At 38.7% G+C, this 24,851-nt stretch overlaps 2 protein-coding genes across 2 annotated transcripts; both read right to left on the bottom strand.

Moving 5' to 3' along the window:
• Positions 1-3,983: 3,983 nt before the first annotated feature.
• On the bottom strand, positions 3,984-4,589 carry LOC133799700 (uncharacterized). Its single transcript, XM_062237701.1, has 2 exons — positions 4,433-4,589; positions 3,984-4,321 (listed from the first exon to the last, which is right to left on the bottom strand). The coding sequence occupies exons 1-2, from the start codon at positions 4,587-4,589 to the stop codon at positions 3,984-3,986; spliced, it is 495 nt and encodes a 164-aa protein (XP_062093685.1).
• A 6,905-nt stretch (positions 4,590-11,494) lies between these two features.
• Positions 11,495-12,596, bottom strand: LOC133799699 (uncharacterized). Its single transcript, XM_062237700.1, has 3 exons — positions 12,469-12,596; positions 11,888-12,181; positions 11,495-11,828 (listed from the first exon to the last, which is right to left on the bottom strand). The coding sequence occupies exons 1-3, from the start codon at positions 12,594-12,596 to the stop codon at positions 11,495-11,497; spliced, it is 756 nt and encodes a 251-aa protein (XP_062093684.1).
• Between the last annotated feature and the right edge of the window lie 12,255 nt (positions 12,597-24,851).

Below are 24,851 nucleotides of genomic sequence, written 5' to 3'. Positions count from 1 at the left end.
ATCTTGCAAATCATTCCATCAAAATCGAGTATATCATATGCTTGCATAATTCACAATCTCCCTTAATATGATAACACATGCTCAAAAATTCAAAAGGACTTTTACGCTTATAATTGAATGGCTAAGGTAAAGGTAGATGAAAATGACATTTAGGCTAAAGTATACCATAAGCACACAACCAAACAAACCTATCTTGTATCCACTCGCAAACCCCAAAAACAATCTCAAATTTCCCAAATTTTCTTACTTTGAGAGAAAATTCATAAACTGAAATATATATTTTTTTCTTTCTTCAATTTTCTTTCTTTTCTGATGATACTTTCAATTGGAGTGTAGTTCATTTTCAATAATTTGTTTGTTTCTTTCTTTTTCTCTCAATTTTTCTCCTGTTATTGACACAAATTTCTCAATATAAACCAAATTACAATCCATCCCCCAATCACTTTTCATATGCTCATGGTTTATATCCAAGGGAAAGGTAAATAACAACGTTTCAATTTAGCTCAAAATAAGTGGCGAACAAAAAAAATTCACATTAAGCTCAAAATTTGGGTAACTAGGGATTTAATATATTAAGGTTGGCTTGAAAGGCTCAATCGTTTTAAAAAAATTGCCTAAATCATCTTTATAAGCATGTATTATTCCAAGTTCAACTTAGTCAACAAACTATGCAAGTTCTAGAATCTTTTTAAATTTTTGATCCACAAATCCACAAACCCACTTAACATGAATATACTAAAGGATTGTAAGAAATTTATTAATCAAAGATTTTATGACAATTAAACTCACATCAAAGCTAATCACTAAATTAATTTAGCACATGGATTCACATAGTTTGTCAAAAAAAAAAAATATCACTCACATCACATGGTCATAAGTATCATTGGCTTCCAAAATAACTTGATTCATAATTATAAACACTAAAAACAAGTAAAACAAAACAAATAAAACTAAAACTAAAACAAAACAAAAAATTGCCTAAATCATCTTCCTAAGCATGTATTATTCCAACTTCAGCTCAGTCAACAAACTATGCAAGTTCTAGAATATTTTCAAATTTTTGATCCACAAATCCACAAACCCACTTAACATGAATATACTAAAGGATTGTAAGAAATTTATTAATCAAAGATTTTATGACAATTAAACTCACATCAAAGCTAATCACTAAATTAATTAAGCACATGAATTCACATAGTTTGTCAAAAAAAAAAAATCACTCACATCACATGGTCATAAGTATCATTGGCTTCCAAAATAACTTGATTCATAATTATAAACACTAAAAACAACTAAAACAAAACAAATAAAACTAAAACAAAACAAAACAAAACAAAAAATTGCCTAAATCATCTTCCTAAGCATGTATTATTCCAATTTCAACTTAGTCAACAAACTATACAAGTTCTAGAATATTTTCAAATTTTTGATCCACAAATCCACAAACCCACTTAACATGAATATACTAATGCATTGTAAGAAATTTATTAATCAAAGATTTTATGACAATTAAACTCACATCAAAGCTAATCACTAAATTAATTAAGCACATGAATTCACATAGTTTGTCAAAAAAAAAAATCACTCACATCACATGGTTATAAGTATCATTGGCTTCCAAAACAACATGATTCATAATTATAAACACTAAAAACAACTAAAAAAAAAACTAAAACAAAACAAAATAAAGTAATTCCTCCCCCAAACTTAAATAACACATTGCCCCTAATGTGTTAATTTTTTTTAAAGGAAAATAAAACTTACCCAATCACCACATCAGTAGGGTGGAGGAGTCAGTGGCTGCTCATAAGGATGAAACTCTGGAGGATATTGAAAATAAGGCTGCTCATAAGGATGAAACTCTGGAGGATATTGAAAATAAAACTTCTGCCCTCCATTCAAATTCCAATGACCGACCAAAGCATTTAGTTGATCGACATGTGTATGCTCATATGCATTCCTAGCTATCCAATATTGTTGCATAAGGTTGTTCTGCTGAATAATATAATTCAACTAATCATGTGTATATTAGACATGAGGATTAATCGGTCCACCAATCACCATTATTGGATCCTCATCATTAGCAGCCACTACATTTTCCTCTGCTTCCTCTAGTTGAATAGCCTCGGCACGCCGACGACGACAACGATGCGGTCTTTGTTCCTTTGGATCAGAAACTTCTATAGGTGCAGAATAACCATAAACAACACCCCAAGTAATAATGCCTTGCACCCGTCCTTTAACATCAGTCGGATGCACCAGAATTCCATAAGTTTCACACAGATCCGTAATAAAGGATCCATGCCCCAATCCACCAGTTCTTGTGAGTCGACAAATAAAACCAATACTATTTCTAAGCTGTTTTCCCACATCAATTTTCATCCCCTTCATGATTGCATAAACCATAAGCAATCGGTCCATAGCAATATCAGAAAATGTGATGAAGTGATCAACTGAGCACTCACTAAATATAAGAACGCACGTGCTATTCGGTTGAGATGATACCTATACATATGTTTGGGCTTATCACGAGTATAAAGAACTCTAGCTCTAGGAAAACCAATGACCTCTGCCACCTCCTCATAATTAATTTCAGTGTGTAAGAACGCATTATACTCATCTTGCTCATTTGGGTAAGACTGAAGCTCATAAAAATTGTTAAATGTCACAGCACTAACCGACACCCGCTTCCCCCACACAAAATATGTATTATCCTCTTGCTCAGGCCACTTTTCATAAAACTCATATACCAAAGAAACACTTGGTTGAGGAATGCTGTCAACATTTACCAATGACTGCCAACCTCTATCTTGAAGTATAACACCAATAGGCTTATAGGTCGAGTCATCAAAAGGAAAATTCTGATAATCCATTCCTCTCTCTAGAACTAAAATCTGTTTTCTTAATCTCTCATGTCTATCTTGAGCTTCTTTGCTTACAAACCTTGATTTATCATAAGAAACTGCCCGTAGATGACGATGCTCCATGACTCGATTTCTTAGGTCCCATTACACTTCTTAACACTTAAATTCTACAAAACATTTGACAACACCTCCCCATGTTTTTGCCATTTCCCAAATCAACAAAACACCAAAAATCTCACAAACAAGCTTTTCAAAACAACACTCAACACCCAATCTAGACAATATAACTCTTAACCACCCAATTCACAATAATATACTGTCAAAAACACCAAAATATTCAAAGAATAAGAGAAAAATAATTACCCATAATGAAAATTGGATGAAAGATATTCCTCAAGCTCTCCACAGATTGCACAAGCTCCCCCAAAATTTGAAATTAGGGTTATGAATGGTAAGAATGGAATTGAAAGGGGATTTAAGTCAAAGTACTGGAGGAAAAGTGTTTGAATAAAGGTTATAGGAATATTATGAAAGATATTATGGAAATATTTGATGGGTTGGCCTGAAACAATGGTGTAATGCAGGTGCGAATTTCAGACTGTGTAGAGAGAAAATGATGAAGTGAGGGAAAACACAGAAGACTTAAGGTTTATAGCAATTTCGCGACTAAGCGCCGCGGCGCATAAGGTGTAGCGCCATGGCTCGTGTCAAAATTTAGGCTAAATTTTGGGGATGTGAGCCGCAATTCAATGTTAGGGCGCCGCAGTGCCTGGGCACTCACAAAAATTCTTGAGTTCTCTGTTTGTGCTTGCGCCGCGGCTCAAATATTGGGGCGCCGCGACTTAAATGGGTTCCTGAAGAAAAAATCCATTTTGTTTATAGTTTTATAGTTTTCATGAATTCCACGACTCAATTTACAATCTAAAGTCTAGAGGTCCAAAATTATGAAGAAAAACTAAATCAAAAATAAAAATTTAACACCAAACCAAAACCAACAAAAATACTTGTCCAATTAAAAGAATTGAAATACTAAAAAGAACTTGGGATGCCTCCCAAATAACGTTTTCATTAACATCATTTAGCCGGACTTTGAACACCCAATTTAGAGGGGTTCCAAGATCACCACAGACTTGCATTTTTCCACCGGCCTTCCAAATAGTGCTTTAATCTCTGACCATTCACCCCAAAGTGTCCCGTTTTCTCGCTATGAATTTGCACCACTCCATAAGGCAATGAGACAATAACTGTGTATGGTCTCAACCATCTCGACTTCAATTTACCCGGATTGAGCTTTAATCGGGAGTTGAATAACAACACTTTGTCTCCCAATTGGAAATCCTTCCTAAGTATCCTTTTATCGTGAAAGGCCTTGGACTTTTCTTTATAAATCATTGCATTCTCATAGGCTTCATTTTGAAATTCATCGAGCTCGTTCAACTCCATAAACCTTTTCTGTCCTGCCATAAAGAGATCAATGTTCAGCTTTTTCATAGCCTAGCAAGCTCTGTGCTCCAGTTCCACCGGTAAATGACAGGCCTTACCAAACACCAATCGATACAGTGACATACCGATCAGAGTCTTGAAGGCTATGCAATATGACCAAAGTGAAGCATCAAGCATTTTCGACCAGTCCTTCCTTGATGTATTTACAATCTTTTCCAGTATACTCTTAATCTCTCGATTTGAAACTTCTGCTTGACCATTTGCAAGTGGATGGTAAAACATAGCCTTTCGATGATGAACTCCATAACGATCACATAAAGTAGTGAATGACTTGTTGCAAAAGTTACTTCCTCTATCACTAATAGTTGCACTTGGAGTACGGAACCGGGTAAAAATATTTTATTGAAGGAATGTAAGTACCTCTTTACCATATCAAGTAGGAGTTGCTGCAACTTCCACCCAGTTAGAAACATAGTCCACCGCAAGCAAAATGTACTTGTTATTATAAGATGACGGGAAAGGTCCCATAAAGTATATTCCCCACACATCGAACAACTCAACTTTTAGAAATCCAGTCATTAGCATTTGATCTCTTCTAGATATGTTACCAGTCCTTTGACAACGATCACAATTCTTGAAAAATGCACTAGCATCTTTAAATAACGTAGGCCAATAAAACTCACATTGCAGAACTTTTGCTGTTGTCCTTGTTCCTACGAAGTGACCACCACAATGAAAAGTATGGCAATGAGTAAGAATAGAAATCATCTCCTCTTTCGAGACACATATTCTAATTATTTGATCAACATAATGATGAAAGAGAATTGGCTTATCCCAATAATAATGTTTGACTTTCGAATAAAACTTTTTAAGTTGCTACCTTGACATGTCTGGAGGCACAACTTTAGCTACCAAATAATTGACATAATCAGCGAACCACGATAGCTTTTCTTCACTTTCAATAGAACATAACTGTTCATCCGGGAAGTTGTCATCAATTTCTACCTCTTTCTCATTAGGCTCTTCTTCTTTTTCCAATCTAGATAAATGATCTGCAGCTAGGTTTCTATGTCCCCTTTTTGTCACGAATTTCCATATCAAACTCTTGCAATAATAGGACTCATAGAATCAAGTGGGGTTTGGCATCCTTCTTGGTCATAAGGTACTTAATAGCAGAATGGTCTGTGCAGACAATCACCTTATTACTAATTAAATATAGCCTAAACTTATCGAACACAAAGACAATTGCAAGTAATTCCTTCTTAGTAGTTGCATAATTTAATTGAGCATCATTCAAGGTCCGACTAGCATAATAAATTGTTCAGAATACCTTGTCAATTTGCTCTCCCAGAACTGCTCCCACTGCATAATCACTCGCATCGCACATCAATTCAAAGGGGAGTTCCTTATTCGGTGGTACCACGACTGGTGCAGAGATCAATTTCTCCTTCAAAGTATTGAAGGCACGTTGACAATCATCATCAAAATTAAATTGTACTCCATTCATTAATAGTGCATATATGGGTTTAAATATGTTTGAGAAATCTTTAATAAATCTCCTATAAAATCCAGCATGTCCAAGAAAGCTCCAAACACCCTTTACTGAAATTGGAGGAGGCAAGTTCTCAATAGTTGATATCTTTGCACGATCTACCTCTATGCCTTTGCTTGAAATCTTATGGCCCAAAACAATTCCTTCCATCACCATGAAGTGACATTTTTCCCAATTCAGGACCAAATTAGATTCTTCGCATCTTTTTAACACATTCTCCAAATTCTTTAAACACATATCAAATGAGGAGCCAAAGATCGAGAAATCATCCATAAATATTTCAATGCTCTTTTCCACCATATCAGAAAATAGTGACATCATGCATCGTTGAAAAGTAGCAGGAGCATTGCATAATGCAAATGACATTCTATGAAAAGAAAATGTATCATAAGGACAAGTGAAAGTCATTTTCTCTTGGTCTTCAGAAGAAATAGGTATTTGATTGTAACGCCCTGGTTACCCCAGAACAGTTAAGGTGAACGGTGGACCGGAAATTTGACTCGCTACCCGAGTCCTTTGGTCAAAAATGTGCTCTACGTGTAATTAACAGGTTAAGGTATAAAACCAGTAAAAAGGAAATGGAGATTTTCATTACAAACTGCTCTGCAGAGCTAAATAAAACATTTACAAGTTGTTCTCAGTACAAAATGGTCACTACTGTTTAAAATTTACAATCCCGCCGACCTAAGCGGCAAAAATAGGGTAAACCCCCTAGTTCCTCTGGGAACTCCTTGGCCGTGGTGGTCAAGCGGCCGCATATGTGCACATCACCACATCAGCTCTCCACTCAAGGCTAGGTGAGCTTCTCTTTCCCTTTACCTGCACCACATAGCACCCATGAGCCATAGCCCAGCAAGAAAACATAACACTTTGCATAACACATTATCAAATGATTATCATTATAATCACACTGAGCATAAAGCTTTCAAACAAATGAGTGAACATCACATGAGGTTCCGATAAACCATACTGAGTGATTGTCTAGCATGTCACTAATTCAAGTGGAAGAGTGGCTGTTGGGTAAGCCTCTAGCCTTCAACAGGTTCTGGTAAACCATACTGAGTGATTGTCAAGCATGTCACTATTTCAAATGGGAGAGTGGCTGCTAGGTAAGCCACTAGCCTCCAAGCGCTTATTTCATTCATCGACCCTCGGGGTCGGTCTGGCATTAATGCTCTTTGAGCCATTCAATGCTAATAGTTGATTAGATCCAATCTTTGTTGGCTTGCGTTACACGCTAAGGCCGTCCTGACTAATGAGTCAGCGCAGTGTGACCAGTGCCCAATACCACTGCTGAACCTGACTAATAAGTCACAGCTTCACAGTTGATACTAGCACCTTTGCCAAATCTGACTAATGAGTCAGTACCATTAGTAAGTGAGCAACATATGCTAAACATTCTTTATTCAATCCAAGTCCATATTAACACAACCAACCTGCCTCATGAATCTCCATGCATGTCACACTTGGGGTGCATTTTTCTTACCTCTGGTTCAAGCTAGAATGAGTAAAAGAACGACCCTTGAGAACGATCAACCTTTAGATTCCTTAGCGGTTACCTAATCATAACCAATTATAATCCATTAATAAAATAAATTAATAAATGGTTCACAATCTAAAATCACACTCCCGGGATCAATCCCCCACTCTTGGGATGCTTAAAATACTCAAACGGGGCAAAGGAACCAAACCCCGAACCTTAAGGATCATTCCGAGCCCTTAAATGTGCTTGCTGAAAAATGGACTAGCGTGCAGCCCCATCAGAAGGGGCTGCAGCCCTGTGAGTGGCGCTGCAGCCCTAATAAATGGCGCTGCAGCCCTATTTCCAAGTCAGAGAGCCCATCTCTGAGCCCTGAATAGCGCTGTTGCGCCCCAAGTGGCGCTGCTGCGCCCAGAACAGACCAGAAACTTTCTGGTTCATCTTCTTTGCGATTTTTCTTGAAACCAAACCCTCCAAACCAATCCAAAACCTCACCAAACACCCAATTCAACCCCTAAACCTCATCTACATCACACCCTCATCAAAACCCAATCAATCTTACACAAAAACTCCCATTGATTCCAACTATCCACACCAAAACTATAAGCTGAAAACTATAAAGTAAAACAGAGTATGGCTTGTTTTTCATGGATGAATCCTTACCTCAAATGGAATTAAAGTCCTTTTCAATGGGTGAACCGAGTCTACAACTCCCAAGCTTTGATTTCCTAGCTTGTATCTTCAAATTGAGACCAAAAACTTCAAAGGAAGAAAGAGAGAAATGGATGTACGGGAAGGGTAATGAAGTTGCTCTGTTTTTCCTCTGTTTCTACATCCATCCAAAGCCATATAAATCCAAACCCAAATGACTAAAATACCCCTAGGTCTTTAAAAGTTTCTAAAGCCTTCCCAAGGGCAAAGTTGGTACTTTCGGCTATACCGTTAATCATAATTAACGCTTCCCGATTCCCGCTACTCTCAAAATTCCCAAACACCAATAATTCATGTCCCATTACCCTTTTTACTCCCAGCAACGTTCTAATCATTAAAACATCCCGAGACTCACCCCGAGCCTCGAACTTATTCCCGTTATGACTAAACCGCTACTTAAACATTTAAAGATCGTCTCATGCCGAATAGCTCGAACAAATCCACATTATAATGTGGCCTTAAAACATATCACCAACATGCGAACAAATAATCAATTTACCCTCAACGGGCCAAATTACCATCACACCCCTGTAATTAAAAACATGGACTCTCATGCATGCATTTCACATCATATCATAATATAATCAACATATACATGCATTTTATCAATTAATAACATAATTAAGCAAGTACGGCCCTCCCGGCCTACTGTTCACGCCGTTAAATTCATCGGAGAATTTGGGGCATTACATTGATGATAACCATAGTACCCATCTAGGAAGCAATAGAATTGATGGCCCAACAGTCTATCGAGCGTTTGATCAACAAAAGGCAAAGGGAAGTGGTCTTTCCTTGTTGCCTTGTTTAATTTCCAGTAATCAATACAAGTTCTCCACCCCGTCACTGTGCAAGTTAGAATTAACTCATTGTTTTCATTTTTGACTACCCTCATTCCACCTTTTTTCGGAACCACTTGTATCGGGCTTACCAACGAATCATCCAAGATTGGATAAATAGCACGAGCATCTAACAACTTCAAAATTTATTTCCCAACCACCTCTTACATAGTGGGATTTAACCTCCTTTGAGCGTTAATACTAGGCTTGTTTTCCTCTTACATTAGAATGCGGTTCATAACAGTAGATGGACTAATACCTTTTATATCAGCTAAGGTCCAACCAATGGCCAATTTATGAGCTCGAAGCACTCTTAATAATTCTTCCTCTTCAACAGTATATAATGAAGTTGAAATAATAACCAGGACAGTGTCATTCTTATCCAAATAAGCGTACTTAAGATGTTTCGATAAAGTCTTCAATTAAAGTACTGGTGGCTTCTCAATAGATGGTAGTGGTCTATAGCTTAGTATTTTAGTTTTCTTGGTTATTGGTTCAAGCCGAGATTTAGTTGGAAACTCATAGAGATAGTTATGGATTTTATAATTTTAGCCTATAGTTTAGAAATATTAATTTTAATATAAGGTTTGATTAATATAGCTGGTCCTAGAAATGATATTTATTATAACCTAAGGTTTAGATAGAATAATTAAGAATGTGGCACTTGTCACATGTATGTTAATTAATGATTTAAGGATTTTAGATGAATAAATTAATCAAGGATAAACCTAGGAAGTCTAAAATCTTCCCTCAACTGTTAGGATTACATTTTACTCAGTCAAAGTTGTTTAAACAAACTTTAAGTGTGCTGAAAGTGTGCAAAAACGTGTTTAATATATTAGCGTATGTCGATATATCACAGCTATAGGAACTGATATATTGCCTATGGGTGACACAGAAAACACGTTGACTTCGCACGAATGAAAACACGGAGGCTCGGGACAAAGGGGGAGGCGATATATCTCCTACAGGAGGCGATATATCAGCTCCACTTGTATGTTTTGAAAATCCATGGAATCTGAGATAGAAACAATCCTCAACAACTTAGACTTGCTCTTGAACGTTTTTGACCGAGTTCTGGGCATCTGCTTAGCAGAAAATTCAATTTTTATTCAATTATTTATTCATTTTAAAAGGAGTTAGTTCCACTCCTTGAACTCTAAAAATAAGACCTTTCACTTAGCCATTTTCTTCACCATTCAAGTATTCTTCAGAGCCTCCATGCTGCTAAGTTCATTCTAGAGAGAAACACTATGGTTTTGGGGTTAAAAGCTTTCCAATCCAAGTTTTTCTAAACACTTGGGATGTAAGATATAGTGTTATTTCGGTATTGAGGTGTAGATCGAAGTTCTAATCTAAGGTACTTTTATCCTTGGGTTTAGTTCATTATAGTTCTTCTTATTCTTTTCATTTTCTTCAACTCTTAACTTGTTATAATGGCTTCTAGTTAGGTGTTTGATTCTCTTTGAAACTGAAGGTTTTTGGTAAGTTCTTATCTTCATGGTTTAGATCTTCAATTCATCTTCTTTTCTTTAGAAAACTTATGATTTTACTGCTTGGTTTTCAGAGTTTTCAATCCCGTTCTTGTCTCCAATATCTCAATTTTTGGTAAGGAAAATAGGTTAAATTTTATGTGTTATGCTATGTGTGTGTATGTATATATGTATATGTTTTATGTTGTAGTCGCTTGGGAAATATGGTTGCTCAGATAGAAAATAAGCAAAACCCAAGTTTTTTATCATTATCGTAGACTATAGTTATGATTTAACCTACCTCGAATAGTAGCAAGAGGACCTAGATGGTTTCTATCACATACTATGGTAATGAGTTAATGGCAATTAATATTGTAGTCCTATGTTTTATGATTTACGTTTTACGTTTTATGTTTTACGTCATACATTTTACGATTTATGTTTTTAGACTTATGGTTTATGATGTGTTTTAGTAGATTTTCTTTGCTGGGCATTAGGCTCATTCTTTTCATTTTATATGGTGCATGAAAATAAGCTTGGAAGGCGGGATGGATTCATGGAAACTTTGGCATGTGTATTGGGCAAGATGAATGAATGGACTGATGGGAAAGATCGAGGATGACATTTTGTTTCAAGTCTTTTTGATTATGTATTTATGTTTTTCTGCATTTAGTATTTGAACAATTAATGAAAGGTTTTGTTTTCTTTATGATTTTATGTAATAACAATGGGATCCCATATTTTGGATTTTCTAATAAAGTTATATTATTTTATGTATGTATTCGAAAATAGTAGTTATGTCTTAGTGGTTTTTAATGGTCCAAGGTCTTTAAGTTAGTTAGGTCATTACATCCAAGTTGCTCATATTTCTTCTTATAAACAGGTCCAACAAAATTTGACCAATTACCATATTCAACGACTTCAGTGCCAGCACAGTCGTCGATACTTGGTGAAATAAGACTCATCTCAAGCGGATCTTTGACGAGTTTTCCCTTTGACAAACTTTCCTCAATTACATTCATACTAAAACAATTATCTCTTTCTCTAGGATACTTCAAAGCCTTGAACACATTAAATACAACCTCATCGCCCTGCACTCTTAGCCTGAACTCTCCTTTTTGAACATCTATCAAGGCTTAACCGTTGGCTAAAAATGGTCTCCCTAAAATAATTGGAACATCTTCATCTTCCTCCATATCATGCACAATAAAATCTACGGGAAAGATAAATTTATCCACTTTAACAAGAACATCTTCAATAATACATCGGGGATGTGTTACTCTAAATACAGACAACGACATTAGATTAATGCTTGCACCCAAATCACACAAAGCCCTTTCACAATGAAAATTCCCAATGGTGCAAGGTATAGTGAAACTACCCGGATCTCTTAACTTTTGAAGAAGCTTCTTTTGAATAATTGCAATACACTCTTCTGTCAAAGCCACGGTTTCATAATCCTCCATTTTTCTGTTATTAGACAATAACTCTTTCATACACTTCACATAACTAGGAATTTTTTCAAGAACCTCAGCAAAGGGAATGTTAATGTGAGTTTCTTAAATACCTCGAGAAATTTGGAGAATTGTTTGTTAAGATTGGCCTTGTGGAACCACTGAGGATAAGGAATCTTCATTGCAGGCTCGGTGTATATCGACTTCTTTTTCTTTGGAAGGTCTTCAGTAACCTCCTCTTGTGCTGGACTAGTGACATGTTGACCCTCTATCTTCTTTCCCTTGTCTTCCACTGTAGGCCCATCATACTCAGTGTCGTTCCTCAAAGTGACAGCTTGACATTGGTCTTTGGGGTTCTCTACTGTTGAACTAGGCAGACCCCCTCAATTATGATCTACCATTAACTTTGCAAGTTGTCCAACTTGTGTTTCTAAGATCCGAATGGAGGATTTGGTTTCTGTCATAAATTTGCTCAATAAATCAGCGGGTACCTCTGGTTTAGTCACTTGAGGCGATGGCTGTCGATGTTGTGGATTTGTGGCCTTTGAGTGTCATAAAAGGATCTTTGATTTAGGCCATAGGATGGTCTATGTGGAGGATATTGAGGCAGATTTGAATGATATTGTGGTTGGTGCCCTTGATTATTACTCCATTACAGATTTGGATGATTCTTGTATGCTGGAGTATAGGTGTTGGAGTATGGTTTGTTATTCGGTTGCCTCATATAATTACCAATGGCTTGCACCTTTTCAAGTGGAATATCATCTGGTGAATAAGAACCCATCGCTGGACATTGCTCAAAGTGATGAGGGCCTCCACATGTCTCATAAATGATAGGAGAGGGTTGTAGTTGCATCACTTGAGCTAAAAATGTTATTTTGTTGTTATATTTGCTTGGTCAACGAAGCAATTTGAGCTGTGAGCATAGCAATAGGATCAACTTCTATAACTCCCACCACCTTCTTATTTTCTCGCTCAGTTGGCCATTGATAGTTATTCATGGCCATCTCCTCCAAGAGCTTATACACTTCGTTAGCACTTTTGCTCATAAATGCTCCCCTTGTTGCTGCATATATTATAGTCTTTGTGTCTCCCCTCAGCCCATTATAAAAAGTGTGCAGCAACATCCATTTCACTATACCTTTTTGAAGCACCTCTTTAAACCTTTCCCGAGCATGATATAATGATTCCCCCTCAAATTGACAGAAATTATTTATTTCACCTCTAATCCGGGCTGATTTAGCGAAAGGAAAATACTTAGCAAGGAATTTTTGGGCAAGGTCCTCCCATGTCGCAATGGAGTTGGCTTGCAGTGAAATCAATCAACTTTTAGCTCTGTCTCTCAAAGAAAATGGGAATAGCCTCAAACAGATTGCATCATTACTTACTCCATTCATTTTGAAAGTAGCACATAACTCCAAAAAGTTAGTAATATGGAGGTTCAGATGCTTATTAGGAAGCCCCCCAAACTGAACGCAATCCTGAACCATTTGGATAATCGAAGGCTTGATCTCAAAATTATTTGCCTCGACAATAGGTGGGCAAATGCTAGAGTGTATCCCTGTAACAGTAGGGAGTACATAGTCCCTCAGTGGTGGGTCAGCCTCAGCTGCATCATTACCCTCATCACCCTGATTCAGATTGTTGTTGGCAACATCATTAACATTTTGTGCCATTCTTTCTAGTCTTTTCTGTTTTCTTTTACCTTTGCAGGTCTTCTCAATCTCAGAATCAAAAGGCACTAGTATATTCGAACCCTGACATCGCATAAACTAAGTCACCTGAAATTGAGAAAGTTAACAGAAACTCAAATTAGAAAATGTTAAAATAAAACCAAAATAGAACGAAAAACAATTAATTTTGATATTGCATATTAGTCCCCGAAAACGACGCCAAAAACTTGATCGGTAAAATATGCACGCAAGTGTACGTGGTCGTGTCAAGTAATAAATTCTGTAAGACCGAATATCGTCACACAGAGACTATTAACTTATTACCAATAATCTCTTTTCACTTTCTATTTGGTGATTAAAATTGAAACGAATAATTATAAAATATGAACACAATTAAAATAAATGTAAATAGTACCATAAATCAAAAGATAAAATCAATAACAAAAAGCCTAGAGAATTAATTTCATCAACTTTTCATTCTATTAATTTTACTAATCAGTTCTAAAGCTCTTCTTCCTATTCTAATAGCAGGTTAACAAAAACTGATTCCTATTCATTTTCAAGATATAAGATCTCAACCTATATTCAATTTTTCTACATCTCTGTGATAAACTTAAACAAACATTAGACATTAAGAATGGTAACGTAATTGCTACACAAGTTATACAAGTACTCTCGTTCAATATGTAACCTATATCTTTATAACGGTAGCATATTCCATTCGCATCTTTCGAGTTTTGAATAAAAATCATAAATCAAGCAAATAGGGATCAAGTATTTACTAGCATCAGGAGAACATCATGTAGATTAGAATAAAGAAAAAGTATCAATAGAACATCATAATAAAATTAAATCGAAATTCAAGCGACTACATTAACCCCTAGATAGACGATTTAGTTCATAGATAACATAATGACAATAAATTTTAGATAATTGTTCATGGAAAATAACCTAAGGAATTAAGATGAAGAGGAAATCGAGAAATAAAAATAATAATAAAACAAGCAGTGTTTTTCTTAATCTAGGGCCAACAAGCCTCCTCCTTAGGGTTCTCTTTTTCAAAATCCGTCATAATGATGATTAAATAGTAATCTGTGCTTTGGATGTGAAATCCTGCTTTTGCCCTTGAGTAAAATGCCTTATTCTGCGAATTAACCACTCAGGCCCCGCAGCCCGTGTCCAAAATTTGGAAAGCACCTGGTCTCTGTCTGCTCAAGCGTCACGACTCTAATATTCTTGTGTCGCAGCTCAAATTCCCCAACCAATAGCACCACAGCCTTGGACTTCTCGATGGTTCGACCTCTCTGTATAATCGCAGCGCCGTGGCTCTAATTCCAAGCGCCGCGACTCAAATGTCTTTTTTCAACAATTTCCATACTTTTGAAGCCAAACGCGGTCATTTATCACTTACTTCCCATAAATGTGAAATATCATCAAACACGAGCAACAAAAAGTCATACTGCACAAAAATTACTAAATAAACCTAAAAAATTAAATGAAATAACATTTTAAAATACTATAAAAATACTCTATCAGGTAGGGGGCCCTGGCTGGGTGCCGCAGTGCCTGTAAGGCTGTGTAGCGGAGCTAGGCCATTTTCAAGGGCCTTTGTTTTACATTTTTAGGGCGTAGACCCAGGGGTTTGGGGGATGGTTTCACCACCCCGTGTGAAGGAATTGGAGGTCCCGAGAGCACGGGATTGGTCCCGGGGTTCAATTATGGAATCAAATAGTAATGAGAACATTTTAGGTTGTGACTAGGTTACCGCTAGGGCTTGGGAGAGGATCATTCTCCGGAGTCATGCCTGCTTGCCTAATTGCTTGCACTCGAACCAAAGGTAAGAAAAATTCACCCAATACGTGATGTACGTGATTAGGGCTTGGCTCGATTGTTAAATATGGATTGGATTAGGGTCTGGGCCCCTGTAAATGTGCATGATTATGATTATGTCTGTGATTGCTCAATTAAGCATGCTGAATGCTCTATATCTAGATATTTTTTATGTAATGAATGCCTGTTTGCATTATCTGATTGAGAAAGGCTTGACTTATGAGTTAAGAATGGAAATGGCGCTGATCGCTGGTCGAAAAACATTTACTTATTAGTGAGCGCTAGTCGTTTTGCTTAGGCCTAATCAGGAGCGCATTATACGCTTGTTCGACCTAATGGTCATGGAAAATTAAGCACCAGGTACGCTGGGCTAGCTCTAAGGTTGGTTACACAGAGGATAAGGCAGCGGGTCCCTGTTTGACAGTATATTCACTTATTTGCATAGAACAAATGCATGAGTAGGGTTATTACCGCTAGGCATGCTTAATATGATTCTATGATATGTTATTGATTGCTTATGAGCATGTTTAAGTTTTCTTACTGAGCCTTGGCTTATGAGTGCTATGTGGTGCAGGTAAGGGGAAAGGAAAGCTGGACCAACCATGAGTTGGAGAGCTTCGGTGGCGACGTGTACATATGCGACTGCTCGACCACCACGGCCAGGGTTTTTCAGAGGAACTAGGGTCGAACCCTATTTTGCCACCTAGGAGGGCTGTTTGTAATCTTAAGTTGTATTTATCCTTTTTAAACTGTAAAGGACCTTGGAGGCGTTTATTTTGGGATCCCATGTACGTACTAAAAGTTTTAATGAAAAGACTATTCCTTTTGGCCAAATTTTTTAATCCTAAACCGTTAATCACATTTATGGTCAAATGACTCGATTAGCGAGCCTAGCACTATATAAAATACACAGTGTAATAGTCTTAGCTATCCAGGGAGTTATAACTTGGTATCAAAGCGTGCTAAGTTACAGGTTCCTGAATACAGGCTGGGCATTTACTCTTGTCACTAAAGACAAGCTCGACTCAGGGTTTGGTAACTATTTATGTGGTTATGTGTTTAACTGCTTAAGTAGGATATAAATGCCTTATATGCCTACCTTATTAGGTAGCATGAGATATTTTGATAGGGCCCGACCCTTGATTGTTGCATGAATAATAAGGATTTGCTTATTAGCACTGACATTTCTTGTGAATGCAAAGAAAGCGCTTATTAGAGTTGTTTTGTGGACATGTAGGTCAGGACACGCTCGTTAGCATTTTCATAGATACATGTATGCCAAAAAATATTTATTAACATTGTTATTTGGTTATGAATGTTAGAAAGTGCTTATTACAACCATGCTTGGATATGAATATGAATTGACATCCTTATTAGCATGGTTGTTGAATGTGAATGATTATTTGTTTAGTCTTGGACTGTGAGGTGACAAGAGGTTTAGTTATTACTACCTAACTGGCCGAATTGATTATTGTAGCAAGGTATAAGCTTGGAATTATACTTCCAAGGAAAATAGATTCTTCAGCTGGCCAGGAAGATCAGGGCCAGAATGATAGACATGGTTAGAATGAGAATCAAGGTCAGACCCCTCTGCCATCTCCTGAGAACTGTCAGCAAGTGCTTGCTGATATGCAAGCCAAATTATTGAGGCAGGAAGAAGAGATCCACATCCTGAGACATCAATAGGTTCCCGCAGGGAACATTTTGCCAAAGGTACCACCTGTGATGGTGCCAACAGTAGTTCAGCCGCCAGAGGCTGGGAACAGATGGAAACCCCTTTACGTAAGGTTTAGGAAACAAAACCCTCCAGTTTTTGAAGGCAATAAAGATCTGGCTAAAGGCCGAAAAGTGGATTAGTATTGTTTACTGAGTTTTTAAGAAACTAGAATTATGAAAGATAAGAGAGCTAAAAGAAAGGATTTAAAGATAATCACACCAGCGTTTTTATGTGGTTGGGGCGTTAAAGAGCCTTAGTCCATGAGTCTATTGTATTAGAGCTTAGGGAACTTTAGATATGGAGTTTTCTGCAATTTTGAGCAGAGTAATTTCTTACAAGAGAAAATTTAGCGATCCCCTCTACAGTGCACAACTAGTACTATTTATAGGCAGTTGGATGTAATGGGCTTGGGCTGGACTAATCCAGGCCCAATAGGGGTATAATCACGGTTCACTCGCTAATGGAGGCTTAATACAAAGAAATTTGCAAAATAATATACTTTAATCATGGCCTATTAGGTCAGCTTGAGCATAATCACACTGTACAACTGGCAACAGTACGCAACTTTAGTTTGGTCCGCGTGGGCTTCTAAGGAGATCCTTAGGACAGGATCCGTTAAAGTAGTGGCAGTACTATTCTAAATAACGGTGTACATTCTGTATGTAACCTCTTCTGCAGGTTGGTTGAGGAGACCACACTCCGTGTTTCTTGGGGTGATGTCAGTGTCAGGGACAACCAATGTTGCCTAACCTGAAAACCTAGCTCGGGTTTGTTATCCCAAAAATCAGATATGGATGACATGGGAGACATTAAGTACACGTGGCTGACATCTGGCAGAATTCGTGCTCGACCATCGACTAGGAAGACATCTATTGTCACAATGTTCGATTTCTTCATACGACCAATCTGGTCGTATGCATGCTATACGCAGAAAAGATCTCATGCAGTTATGATAGAATCTGAAATTGTCTCCCATGATTTCCTGAGTATCCGATTATTTAGGAAATAATATCTGTAACAAATTAATGTAAATCCTCCTTGAGCCTATAAATAGAGAAGGAGGGCTCAAGGGAAAAGGATCTTCTTCTTCTTTTTTTCTTTCTGATCACTGGAGATTAGAGTTATCCTATTTGATATATTGTCTTGTACTTCAGAGGCTGGCGAAACTCATTGAACCCTAGTTCTTTGATCACTCCTTTGAATCCTATATCAATAACAATTCAAGTGGACGTAGGTTATTACCAGATTCTGGGGCCGAACCACTATAAACTCTTGTGTTCTTTATTGTTTCGTCATCACATTCTTTCCAACGTGTTTGTCCAAATCAAGCATATTTGACTCCATGTCAGTTGGCCAAAATCAGGGTCAACATTCTGGTGCTTTCATTGAGAGCTTGATACATTATCGTTGAAAGATCAATGGCGAAAACTACTAAGAAAACTGGACAGGCGGTCGGCGCTGCACCATCTCACCCGCCTCCTCCTCCTCCAAACGTGGCTAAGGATGAGCCACATTTGGAATTTGATGAGGAAGAAATGGACTCCGAGATGGTGAAGAATACCCTAGGGGTATTGCAGGATGAACTGGCCAATCTGAGGGCCAGCCAGAAAAGTGCTGCCGAAATCATGGCGCGGCAGCAACAAGAAATTGAACGGCAGCTCCTGGAGCTGAGTGAAAGACAGGCGGAGATGGACCGTCACCAGAGGGAGGCCATGGAAGCCCTCGAGGCAGCCCTACAACTGGCTAGGAATAAGGCTGCACCTACCTCGCAGCCTGATCAACCTGCGAATGGGCCACCCCACAGGGGTCCCAATCCTAGCCCGCCTATCCAACCCTCGAGCCCACAAAGGCTCTAGCAACCATCGGTGCCTCAGGACGATGTCCCACTAAGGGACCCTGAAGTATGGCCTCCATCCCAAGCTGGTAGCGGCAATCTCCTGCAGCAGAGGTAGAATAGGGCCGGGCAGCTGCCTCGCAGTCCTAGACGCCATAGGGGCGACGAGCCAAACCCTTCGAGCAGAGGACAGCATCCTCTGGTAACAGAAGGAACTCAGAGTCAGGCTCTGCGGTCTGAGGCCCCCCACAGGATGATAATGCACGGGGACCCATCGACCAACGCAGGCCACCCTCTAATGCTTGGGAGGTTCCAGTCCGGGAAGGCAATCGAGGGAACAGTCTATCCCACCATAACCAATCAAGATTCAGAGATGGCCATGGTTATAATGAGGCTGACTTAGGCAGAGGAAATGCCGATCGGAGGAATGTAGAAAGGGGTGGAGGCAGAAGCCTGCTGCTTAGGGATGACCAGCTCGATAGACGGGACACTGGGGGGCAGCCCAGACAAAAGAACGTCTTCAACCGGCTCGGAGCTAGCGAGCAGCGGAGGAGAGAGGAGGATTTGAGAGACGTACTCAACGATCGCCGGGAGCGGCAAGACGAGAATGTCCCCCCAGCGCCAGAGGCCACGGCGATTCCTGGCGCCGTGCAAGCCCAGATAGATGTCCTCAACCAGGCGGTACAACAACTGGTCGGGGGAAGAACATCTTATATCGACCACGATAGGAGAAAAGGCACTCCTTTCGTCCAGAGGATAGCTATGGCAGAAACTCCTGGCAAGTTTAAGATGCTTACGCTTCTGAACTTTGATGGGTATGGTGACCCAGTATCTCACGTCAACAAGTTTGAGATACAAATGGACATTCAGAAAGTGTCCAAAGACGCACGGTGCAGGATCTTCCTTGCAACACTTTCTGATGCCGCACAGGAGTGGTTTTTCAAATTCCTTCTTGCAAGTATAGTTTCCTGGGAAATGTTCGTAAAGGAGTTTTACGGACAGTTCTACGCGGGTCGTGTGCACTCGACTGAGGCAAACCAGCTGGTTGAAATACGCCAGCAAGACGGAGAACCACTGAAGGACTACATCCAGCGCTTTATGTGAGCAGCTGCTAGAGTAAAAACAGTGGGAGACGAAGGCAAGATGATGGCCATAACCGCAGGGGTTAAGCGCCGCACGCCTCTCTGGGACAGCCTCAGAAAACATGGGGTTAGAACTACCCAGGAATTCTTGGATCGGGCTGATCGTTACATCAAGCTCGAAGATGCCATCGCCAATGAAGGAAAGCCCCCAGGCAAGGACAAAGGGACTACCGAGCCTGCCAAAGCTGCCAATGGGTCCAAGCCCAACGGCAACGGCAAAGGCAACGAGAACGGCAACGGCAATGGCAAGAATGGGGGGAAACGTCCACACAATGAGCCTTCCACCTCTGACAATAAACGATCCAAGGGTAATTGTTATGAACCTCGGTTCACTAACTATACTACCCTTATTGAGTCTCGGGGAGAGGTTTATCAGGCCACAAGTTCCAGTGTGCCTTATAAGAAACCTGCTCCCATTCGAAAGGATATTTCGAGAAGAGACACTACCAAGTTCTGTCGTTATCATAACGACTACGGGTGGCAACCAGTTGAAGGATGAGATCGAGTTCCTTATTAGACAAGGACACTTGAGGAGATATATACGGGCCTCGGGAAATTCCCAACGAGAAGCTCCGGGTGGCAACGAGCAAGCGCCCACACGCCAACGCTCGCCACCTTTGCAGCCTGACCCCGTAACTGGCACATTGTTAACCATTTGTGGAGGCCCGTACCTCACGGGAAATAGCAGAATGGCCAGAGAACGATATGCTCGGACTCTGCGCCATGACCAGGACATCGAGATGATGACTGTGGATGATCGCGCGCCAAAAAAAGGCTCGGTCAGAAGAGGGAGAAATAACCTTCTCTGATAGCGATGCCCAGCATGTCTAGTTCCCACATTCTGATCTGCTGGTCGTAGATATCCAAATGGCCAACATGATGGTGAAGAGAGTGCTAGTTGATACAGGAAGTTCGGTAAACATCCTGTATAAGTCTTCGCTGGAGCACATGAAGTTTTCCGTTAAGGACCTGGAGCCCTGCAACCAAACAATATACGGCTTCTCTTGTGAGGGACTCGCCCCCGCAGGGTCAATCAGACTACCAGTGACAGCAGGTACAGCGCCTGCTACCAGGACATTACTCGCTACTTTCATAGTACTTGATTGCCCTTTGGAGTACAATGCCGTCATTGGGAGGCCTATACTGGTTGATTCCAATTCATCATGCCATATGTACGTGTTCCCCTATAATTGGTGCATCCGTATTACTCGCGCTTGACAGATTTGAAGAGAATCTCTTGATTATTGTAGTGCACCAAATTTTTTTTAGTTATTAAATTTTTGTGTTTTATTTATTTATTTTTAATTGTTAAGTGTTGTGAATTATTTTATTTAATTGTTTGTTTGTTTAAATGAATTGTTAGAATTGTTTGGTAGAATTTTTTGAATTTAATTGTTTAATGTTATTTATTTATTTTATTTTAAAAAAAAATGTGATATTTGAGTTTTGGTTGAATGCACTAAGGTGCATGTATGTAGTGATGCACCCTAGTTATTGAGTGTGTGCATGTGCATGGTTGCATGGTGCACATGTGTAGAATTTTCTACACACTTAGTAGTTTCCTTCTATTAGATTTATTTATTGAATTAATTAGAAAAAAATAAAAAGAAAAGGAAATGAAGAGTGGTGGACAACATAGAGTGGGAAATGAATTTTATTCCAATTATTCTTTTTAATCAAATAAACTAAAATTGGATGACTAGAACAAATTTGGGTAAGGGAGTTGTTGACATTCTCTATTGGTTAAATCTTTTTATTATAATTGATTTTTAGGCTTAATTAGAATAAATGGTTAGGGGAACTTACCAATTATTTTATTGGGGTATTATAAGGGAATTAAAATAAAAAGGGAAGAGGAAAAATAAGAGGCCATTACACACTTGGTGCCGTCGGCCATAGAGAGAAGAGAGAGAGAGAGAGTGGCGAGCTAGAGAGAAAAAGGGAGAGAAGGGGCTGCCATTTTCTAGAGAGAAGGAAGAAGAGAAAGGAGGAGGAAGAAGGAGGTCTTGGAAGGTCATGGGTATGGTTTCTAGTGTTATTGATCAATTGTTTATTTTCTAAGTTTAAGGTTTCTCTCCCCCACAATCCTAAGATGTTGTTGTTCTTCTTTTCTTGTTATGGATTTCGAAAACCCTAGGGTATTCAAGAGTGATTGCCATTTGGGTGTTGGTTCTATCAAGGAGGTAGTTGATCCCTAAACCTTATGCTTAATTTTGTTGTTTATTCAAAGGATTTGGGAGTTTTGATGTTTATTGGAATCCTTGCCATGTGTTGATTTGGTTTGTTATGAGATACTTGAATATGATACATAATGATTTATGACTGTGAATTTTGTTATTTAAGGGATGTATAATTAGGTTTGTCAAGGGTTTTTTATTTGATCTATTAGAATATGAGGAATGTTGATATTTGATGTTTGTGTATATGTGGGTTTCGACCTATGCATGTCTAAGGATCCCCTCAATATTTTGTTATTTTATTTTGTTTTAGATTAGATCCATGTTCTAGGATCATATGTAAATATTGGCATGATAAATTATTTGGATTTCTTGTTTGAGTCCATGAAGGTTGATGAATATGCTTATGAGAATTTTGTGATATATTTTGTTGTGAAATCCTAGGTGTGTTTCGGCTACGGGTGATGTTCAATGCATGAGTGTCATTTTTTTAAGTCAAATAAAAGGTGTAGAAACATGCTAGGGTTTGAGTTGGAACTCAAGGATTATGAGCAACGGTATCCCATTCATGACCTTTAATTGGAAGCAGTAGTGTTTGCACTAAAGATATGGAGACATCACCTATATCGAGACAAGTGCGAGATATACACTAACCACAAAAGTTTGAAATACTTCTTCACGCAAAAGGAACTGAATATGAGGAAGCGAAGGTGGTTGGAATTAGTGAAAGACTACGATTGTGAAATTCTATACCACCCAGGCAAGGCCAATGTGGTTGCAGATGCTTTGAGTAGGCGGGGACATGGGAATGTCTCAGCACTACGTACAATAGAGATGCCTCTTCATAAAGAGATCATAAATGCCGACATCAAAATTGTGATGGGAAGTTTAGCGAATCTCACATTGCAATCCTCCCTACTAAAATAAATTCGAGAAGGACAAAAAGTGGATGAAGCCTTAGTGAAACAAGAGGCTTTGGTACAAGAAGGTGGTAGCAGTGATTTCACAATATCTAATGGTGGATTGCTATGATATAAGGATAGGATTTGTGTGCCTAACAATGCTGAAATTAAGGAAAGTATTATGAAAGAAGCACACACAGCACCTTATTCATTACACCCAGGGTCCACGAAAATGTACCAAGACCTTAAGGCGTTATATTGGTGGCATGAAATGAAGAGGGATATTGCTGAGTTTGTTGCTAGATATTTGACATGCCAGCAAGTCAAAGCAGAACACCAAAGGCCACCGAGGTTGCTTCAACCGCTCTACATTCTTGAATGAAAATGGGAGGATATAGCAATGGATTTTGTGGTAGGGTTACCCAGAACCACCAAGCAGCACGACTCTGTGTGGGTAATAGTAGATATACTCACTAAGTTTGCCCATTTTCTGCCAGTCAAGACCACATACTCGGCGGACCAATATGCTGAATTTTATGTAAGTGAGATAGTGAGACTTCATGGGGTGCCAAAGCCGATAATTTTTTATCGAGGGTCGATTTTCACATCAAACTTTTGGAAAGGGATACAGAGAGCTATGGGATCAAGACTAAAGTTTAGCACCGCGTTTCATCCTCAAATCAATGGGCAGTCTGAGAGGACTATACATATTTTAGAGGACATGTTGAGGTGCTGTGCTTTGGACTTACCCCTAATGGAGTTCTCTTATAATAACAATTACCAATCTCCTATTGGGATGACTCCCTATGAGATTCTTTATGGGCATAAGTGTAGATCTCCTTTGCACTAGGATGAAGTTGGGGGGAAGAAGATTTTAGGCCTTGAGGCAGTTAGGGAAGCCAGTGAGGCAATCGAGATGATTCACCAAAGGATGCTTACTGTGCAGAGTAGGAAAAAGAGCTATGCTAACCTTAAGAAAAGGGACATTGAGTTTTCAGAGGGCGAGCTTATTTTCTTGAAAGTCTCACCGATGAAAGGTGGTGCTTTGGAAAGGAAGGGAAGTTAAGCCCTAGATATATAGGTCCATTTGAGATTTTGGACAGAGTCGGGCAAGTTGCTTACCGTTTGGCTTTGCCCCCAGCATTAGCCGAAACACATAACATCTTTCACATCTTGATGTTGCGTAAGTATGTGTCAAACCCCTCTCATGTTTTGAGTTACGAGTTGTTACAGCTGAAGCAGGACCTGAGTTATGATGAACAGCCTGAGCACGTTATTGAAAAGGGAATCAAGGAACTGAGATCCAAAAGGATTCCACTAATTAAGGTCCCGTGGAAAAATAGTACGGAACGAGAAGCAACATGGGAGTTCGAGGAAGACATGAAAGAAAGATACCCTGAATTATTTGGTAAGAAAGAATTTCAAGACGAAATTCCTTTTAAGGAGGGTGTATTGTAGTGCACCTAATTTTTTTTAGTTATTCAATTTTTGTATGTCTTTTTAATTGTTAAGTGTTGTGAATTATTTTATTTAATTGTTTGTTTGTTTAATTAATTGTTAGAATTGTTTGGTATAATTTTTTGAATTTAATTGTTAAATGTTATTTATTTATTTTATTTTTTAAAAAATGTGATTATTTGAGTTTTGGTTGAATGCAATGAGGTGAATGGTAGGTAGTTATTCACCCTAGTTATTGAGTGTGTGCATGTGCATGGTTACATGGTGCACATGTGTAGAATTTTCTACACACTTTGTAGTTTCTTT

This window comes from Humulus lupulus, chromosome 9, assembly GCF_963169125.1.
Source record: "Humulus lupulus chromosome 9, drHumLupu1.1, whole genome shotgun sequence".
Lineage (NCBI taxonomy): Eukaryota > Viridiplantae > Streptophyta > Magnoliopsida > Rosales > Cannabaceae > Humulus > Humulus lupulus.
Note: the sequence above shows the minus strand (reverse complement) of the source record. Positions and strands in the feature narration are given on the sequence as shown.

What these genes read in the sequence shown, in the direction of transcription:
- LOC133799699 (XM_062237700.1), bottom strand. Translation starts at nt 12,596, where the DNA reads ATGGGTTCTTATTCACCAGATGATATTCCACTTGAAAAGGTGCAAGCC. An exon ending in TACAAGAATCATCCAAATCT is followed by an intron (nt 12,182 to 12,468) that starts GTAATGGAGTAA and finishes GGGTCTGCCTAG; the next exon opens with TTCAACAGTAGAGAACCCCA. An exon ending in TTAACATTCCCTTTGCTGAG is followed by an intron (nt 11,829 to 11,887) that starts GTTCTTGAAAAA and finishes GTCTAATAACAG; the next exon opens with AAAAATGGAGGATTATGAAA.
- LOC133799700 (XM_062237701.1), bottom strand. Translation starts at nt 4,589, where the DNA reads ATGTTTTACCATCCACTTGCAAATGGTCAAGCAGAAGTTTCAAATCGA. An exon ending in AGCCTTCAAGACTCTGATCG is followed by an intron (nt 4,322 to 4,432) that starts GTATGTCACTGT and finishes TCTTTATGGCAG; the next exon opens with GACAGAAAAGGTTTATGGAG.